The 7419-nt window shown below is 44.6% G+C and overlaps 1 protein-coding gene across 2 annotated transcripts in view; it reads left to right on the top strand.

Annotated features, from left to right (window-relative positions):
- The first annotated feature begins 905 nt into the window (after positions 1-905).
- The window catches only part of kirrel3a (kirre like nephrin family adhesion molecule 3a), a 242585-nt gene continuing 236071 nt past the window's right edge, over positions 906-7419 (top strand). For both annotated transcript variants that reach the window (XM_041893694.2, XM_041893693.2), the window contains exon 1: positions 906-1273. In XM_041893694.2, the coding sequence (XP_041749628.1) occupies positions 1225-1273 (49 nt within the window). In that variant the 5' untranslated portion in view covers positions 906-1224. The remainder of the gene's footprint in view (positions 1274-7419) is intronic.

Genomic DNA, 7419 nt, shown 5'->3' with positions numbered 1-7419 from the left:
GTCAGCATTCTACTTGTTTAGATGTTTTCTCTCTCTGCTTGTGTGAAAACAAACAGCCCAAGTGATCAGGGAATAGCTTAGGGCTCCTCTCCTTTGATGTTTCAAAGCTAGCTTGTTAAAATGCAGGCACAACTAAAAGGCACTTCTTTTTAGGTGAACACACATAGTGCATGTTGCTGATGCTCTTTCTCTCTCTCTCTTGCTCTCTCTCTCTCTCTACATTCATATCAGTCTCTTAAGGAAGACACACTGTGTTCAACTGTACCTTACAGGGGTTAGAGCTTTGTGAAGCTAGCTAGTGTGTTTCTGTAGACATACTCACTTCTACAACTATATTCCGAGGGCATACACAATCAATAAAGAAAATGGGATTTTCCCCTTTTATATCCTATCCTAAAAATATATATTAGCCATAGTGAAGACTTGGGAGCAGTCGAGATATGTTACAATTTTGTTGTGCTTAAGATCCCTGACTGCATCTTTAATATATTAACTTGTCTTAACAATTATACTGTTATTGTAAATGTTATTGCTTAACAAAGACCAAATCTCATAGAGTGATTTTTCAGTGTCCTTTTTATATTATACAGTAGAGCCACTATACCAATGACTCGTGACATTATTTCTTCCTAGCCTGCTCATCCCCAGAGTTTTTCTCTCCAGGAAAAGCAGCAATGGGGCTGAGCTAGACTGACTGACTGGCGGGGAGGAAGGCTGGGAAGCAGGCAAGCAGGCAGAGAGAGGGAGGAGCAAAATATCTTAAGCACTCTCTCCACTGACTGTGTGTGCCTGTTCTACCAGCGAGCAACAGAGAGAGAGAGAGAGAGAGAGAGAGAGAGAGAGAGAGAGAGAGAGAGAGAGAGAGAGAGAGAGAGAGAGAGAGAGAGAGAGAGAGAGAGAAAAAAACTGTGCATAAAGCTGGAATGAACCTGTGCCACGGGCAGCGGAGAAGACTGAAGACTTGATTCACTGGCAAATAGGAGACGATAGATAGAAAAAAAGGGGCAGGAGAGAAGACGCACACACACTCTCACACTCTCGCCTTGACTGAGAGAGCAGAAGCTGAAGGAGGGACCTACAGCACCAGCCTCTCACACTCAGACAGACACGCAACTCCACACACTCTTTGAATCAAGCTGCTAACTTTGTCTCGGCGTCAGCAGCATCTCACAGACGGACGGCAGGCACACAGGAGCAGACATCTCCCCCCGTTACGTCTCTTCAATGATGATGATCCCTTTGGTGGTTCTGTTCTCTGGGATGGCTGGACTTGGTAAGTGAAAAGTGCTATCCTTTCTCTCTATATATTTCTCTGTCTTTCTCTCTTTATTTGTCTCTATCTCCTTCCCTTCTGTGGCTCTGACTGATCCGTATGGAAGTGTTTTCTCTCTCTTCTCTCCTCTTCTCTCTCTCCATCTCTCACTCTTTCCCCCTCTACGTTCTGTGGCTATGACTAATCCGTATGGATTGGGGAAGCTCTGTAATTGATACTATGTCTGTGAGGGTCTGCTTTACTGTCAGCAAGTTTGGCTGCAGTTTGATGTGCGTTTGCTGTAGCTCCTTCACAGTAGCGCTGAGTGATACTTGAATTCTCTACTGTAGGACTGGTGTAATGTCAGAGAGCTATAAGTCGCTTCAATGATTGATAGTGACGTCAGTGGTTTTGTATCGATATTGTAAAACTGTGAAATGTCCCCGTCTTCATATATTGCTGCATCTCACGTCTTGCTAGGATTTCATCTTAGTTTGAATGAACAGGTGTGCTTGTGCTTGAGTTGAAATCATGCTTGAGGAGTTGAATTTGTGCTTGTCTGCCATTACATTGATCTAAACATGCTCTGGTTGTTCATCAACGTATCAGAGAAACACTTGCAGAAAGCAAAATGATGAAGCCTTTATTTTCCTTGAACACAGACTGGATGTTGGCTGTTGCACTCTGAGAGACACAGGAATGTCCTTTGAATATGAAGTAACATTAGTTATCTCAAAAACTCTTGAAGTTTCATGGATAGTTGTGTGACAATAAGACGTATGTTTAACAATTTAGTTGTTTCTCAAATATTTAAACAATGAATTCTCGACTCCACACCCGTATACAATGCTGTCACACAGGTGCATGCAATACATTGTGTGTGTTAGTGAGAATGTGTGTGTGACTGCGTTGGTGTATATGTGTGTGTGTGTGTGTTTGTACATACACATGTTGTTTTCTTTACAATAATTCCCAAGCTGTGACCTGTGACACTGTAAATGAGTGTTAGAAACAGCGGATTTTAAAATAACTCTCTCCATTTCGGTTCACTCCCCCTCCCCTGAAGTGTCTTCCCCTCCCCTTTTCCTGATATACTCTCCAAGATTCGTCCAATTCCTCTGTTTCACCGCTGAACACCTATTTCACTTGCTCAGCCATATATCTCTGCTAGTCTAAATGGTAATTCCCCAAATGTTATTGCTGGACCTAATGTTAAGGTTGGGAGTACAGAACCAGTCGTGTATGACTGAACAAATACTCCGCCTTTCGCCCTGGACATACAGAGTGTGCGGCACACCACTGATTTGATCTGACACCGGTAATAAAGCTTTTAATACTGCTGTCAGCAGCACTCTTTCAGGGATTGCACATCAAACCTCAAGAGGGTGTCAGCTTTATTGCTTCGTTTTATGAGTATATGAGTGTGTGCGCCAGTGTCGGAAGCTAACAGAGGATTTTCCCCCCTTCTCCCCTCAGTAAATTGTAAGTTGGAGAGGTGGGGGGCATTTGCTATGGTTCCCAAATGGCTGCTTCATTCTCTAAGCTATGGTTTATTGACCACACTCTGTTGTGCAGACAGGGGGATTTTGCAGCAGAACACAGCAATTTCCTCCTCCTCGCTCTCTCTCTGCACTCCGACTAAGTGTTATAGAGTACAGGTGCGATGAAGTAACAGTTAATATTGCACTTTAATTGGAGAATGTGCTCAGTGAAACCCCTATTGAACACTTCAAAACGAAAGACCTCGGACACCTAACAAGAGGCCTGCCTATGGGTCAATATCTCTTCTCCTCTACAAGCATCTCTTCCCAGAACTGCAAGCCGTCAGAGCTAGGACAACTTTGAGCCCCTAATAACCAACATATATACTGTCAATTAGTCTGGCAGTCTCTGCTGGAACCTGCATTGCCATTTTAAGGCTTCTAACCAGTAAGGCTGGTTATCACAGCCCGCGTAAAGGGATCGTTAAACGATCGCAGGTGAGCTCGAACCAACCCCCAACGCTCGCCGCCAACTGCTGTATCTCTTTTCTCAGTCGTCTGGGGGATCAAGTGGTATTCCTCGCCGTCGCTTCTCTCTTGTGATACACTGATCGAGCGGTGTAGTTTGCATCCCTTATTGTCAACAGAATCAGAGTGGTTGTCGAACAGAGAGGAGGGGGGAGGGGGGGGTGAAGCCTGCTATCTGACACCCCTTCTGGAGATGGCAGTCTTCCTCCGATCTTCTTATCGCTGCCATAGGCTGGCAGTCATCGCTACTCTGGCAGTTCGAGAGGGAGTTGTTGTTCAGAGCCGGAGCTGGCTTGTCTCTGCTTCAAACACTGAGAGGGAAAGAGGAAAGGCAGAGTGAGCACTGTACCTAAATGTTTTAGCCCAGGCTGTTACACTCAACATGTTGCAGCTGAGACCATAGCCTAGTCCAGAATGACCCCCACCCCTAATCCCTAACCCTTACCCCCTAGGCACTTTATGTAGATCTGATATTTAAAAAAAATTGATAGGTAGTAGCAATATATATATCTGGAAAAATGGCGGCGGAGGGGATGGCTGCCGTTTTTTACGGGCTTCTAACCAACTGTGCTATTTTGTTAGTTTTTTCGCATTGATTGTAACTTAATTTGTAATTTATTGTGTACATAATGTTGCTGCTACCGTCTCTTATGACGAAAATAACTTCTGGACATCAGAACAGTGATTACTCACCTCGAACTGGACAAAGATATTTTCTTTAATTAGTCCGACGCAAAGGATATACTGCTTTCTCGGGAACGGGCCCAAATCCCCATCATTTGCGTGAAGAAAATACAGAGAAAAAGGGGGCGGAGGTCGTGCTGCCTTCTGAGAATTCGTAGGCGAGTGAGTAAACCTCCACTACCATCTGTTCTATTGACCAACGTGCAATAATTGAAAAACAAAATGGATGATCTACGATCAAGAATATCCTACCAACGGGACATTAAAAACTGTAATATCTTATGTTTCACAGAGTCGTGGCTGAAATACGACACGGATAATATAGAGCTGGCGGGATTTTCCATGCATCGGCAGGACAGAGAAGCTACGTCTGGTTAGACGAGTGGCGGGGGTGTGTGTCTATTTGTCAATAACAGCTGGTGCGCAATGTCTAATATTAAAGAAGTCTCGAGGTATTGCTCGCCTGCGGTAGAGTACCTTATAATAAGCTGTAGACCACACTATCTACCAAGAGAGTTCTCATCTATATTATTCATAGCCGTCTATTTACCACCACAAACCGATGCTGGCACTAAGACCGCACTCAACGAGCTGTATAAGGCCATAAGCAAACAAGAAAATGCTCATCCTGAAGTGGCGCTCCTAGTGGTCATGGACTTTAATGCAGGAAAACTTAAATCCGTTTTACCTAATTTCTACCATTATGTCACATGTGCAACCAGAGGAAAAAAAAACTCAAACAGGAAGTATCAGTGACACAAGTATCAATCACTCCACAGCCTCATAGAGGATCTAGATCAAATGTCTAACCTCTCTGGATTACAACCAAATTATGACAAATGTACTATATTACGTATTGGATCAATAAAAAATAAAAAAAAGTACATTGCCATGTAGTTTACCAATAAAATGGTCTGATGGTGATGTGGATATACTCGGAATACATATCCCAAAGGAAATAAATGATCTCACTTCAATAAATTATAATAGACAGTTAGCAAAAGAAAACAGAGACGCATACAAAGCTGTCCCACCATAACTCTATCCTCCTGATTCCTGCTTACAAACTCAAACAGGAAGTATCAGTGACACGCTCAATACGGAAGTGGTTCGATGAAGTGGATGCTAAGCTACAGGACTGTTCCGCTAGCACCAATACAATTTGATTTGATTTAGATTTTTTAGGCAACATCTGTCACGCTGACCCTCAACACCAGGGCCCCTCAGGGGTGCATGCTTAGTCCCCACCTGTACTCCCTGTTCACCCACGACTGCGTTGCCGCATACGACTCCAACACCATCATCAAGTTGGCAGATGACATGACGGTTGTGGGCATGATCACTAACGACAATGAGACAGTCTATAGAGAGGAGGTCAGAGACCTGGCAGTGTGGTGCCAGTACAACAACCTCTCCCTCAACGTGTGCAAGACAAAGGAGATGATCGTGAACTACAGGAAATGGAGGGCCGAGCACACACCCATTCACATCGACAGGGCTGTAGTGGAACAGGTCGAGAGCTTCAAGTTCCTTGGTGTCCACATCACTAAGGACCTATCATGGTCCAAATACAGCAACACAGTCATGAAGAGGGCACGACAACGCCTCTTCCCCCTCAAGAGGCTGAAAAGATTTGGCATGGGCCCTTAGATCCTCAAAAGGTTTTACAGCTGCACCATTGAGAGCATCTTGACTGGTTGCATCACCGTTTGGTATGTAAACTGCTCGGGATCTGACCATAAGGCGCTACAGAAGGTAATGCGTACAGCCCAGTACATCACTGGGGCCGAACTCCCTGCCGTCCTGGACCTCTATAGCAGGTGGTGTCAGAAGAAGGCCCTAAAAACTGTCAAAGACTCCAGCCACGCAGGTCAGACTCGCAGGTCAGTTCTCTCTGCTACCACACGGCAAGCGGTACCGGAGCGCTAAGTCTGGGACCAAAAGGCTCCTGAACAGCTTCGACCCCCTAGCCATAAGACTGCTCAATAGTTAACAGAATAGCTACCCGGACTATCTACATTGACCCTTTTTGCACTAACTCTTTTTGACTCTATGCACACACACTGGACTCTACACACACACTCACACATACTTACACTGACACTCCAACACATACACACACACACACACACACACTCACTCACTACACACACACACACACACACACACACACACACACACACACACACACACACACACACACACACACACACACACACACACACACACACACACACACACACACACACACACACTCACTCACACATAACACGTACACATACACACTTCCACACTTCCACACTCATCACATACGCTGCTGCTACTGATTATTATCTATCCTGTTGCCTAGTCACTTTACCCCTACCTATATGTACATATCTACAGTGGGGGAAAAAAGTATTTAGTCAGCCACCAATTGTGCAAGTTCTCCCACTTAAAAAGATGAGAGAGGCCTGTAATTTTCATCATAGGTACACGTCAACTATGACAGACAAATTGAGGAATTTTTTTTCCAGAAAATCACATTGTAGGATTTTTTATGAATTTATTTGCAAATTATGGTGGAAAATAAGTATTTGGTCACCTACAAACAAGCAAGATTTCTGGCTCTCACAGACCTGTAACTTCTTCTTTAAGAGGCTCCTCTGTCCTCCACTCGTTACCTGTATTAATGGCACCTGTTTGAACTTGTTATCAGTATAAAAGACACCTGTCCACAACCTCAAACAGTCACACTCCAAAGAGCTGTCAGTCACACTCCAAAGAGCTGTCAAAGGACACCAGAAACAAAATTGTAGACCTGCACCAGGCTGGGAAGACTGAATCTACAATAGGTAAGCAGCTTGGTTTGAAGAAATCAACTGTGGGAGCAATTATTAGGAAATGGAAGACATGCAAGACCACTGATAATCTCCCTTGATCTGGGGCTCCACGCAAGATCTCACCCCGTGGGGTCAAAATGATCACAAGAACGGTGAGCAAAAATCCCAGAACCACACGGGGGGACCTAGTGAATGACCTGCAGAGAGCTGGGACCAAAGTAACAAAGCCTACCATCAGTAACACACTACGCCGCCAGGGACTCAAATCCTGCAGTGCCAGACGTGTCCCCCCTGCTTAAGCCAGTACATGTCCAAGCCCGTCTGAAGTTTGCTAGAGTGCATTTGGATGATCCAGAAGAGGATTGGGAGAATGTCATATGGTCAGATGAAACCAAAATATAACTTTTTTGGTAAAAACTGAACTCGTCGTGTTTGGAGGACAAAGAATGCTGAGTTGCATCCAAAGAACACCATACCTACTGTGAAGCATGGGGGTGGAAACATCATGCTTTGGGGCTGTTTTTCTGCAAAGGGACCAGGACGACTGATCCGTGTAAAGGAAAGACTGAATGGGGCCATGTATCGTGAGATTTTGAGTGAAAACCTCCTTCCATCAGCAAGGGCATTGAAGATGAAACGTGGCTGGGTCTTT

The sequence above is a fragment of the Coregonus clupeaformis genome, chromosome 13 (genome assembly GCF_020615455.1).
Source record: "Coregonus clupeaformis isolate EN_2021a chromosome 13, ASM2061545v1, whole genome shotgun sequence".
Taxonomy (NCBI): domain Eukaryota; kingdom Metazoa; phylum Chordata; class Actinopteri; order Salmoniformes; family Salmonidae; genus Coregonus; species Coregonus clupeaformis.
The sequence above is the reverse complement of the archived record's forward strand: the minus strand, read 5'-3'. Positions and strand labels throughout refer to the sequence as shown.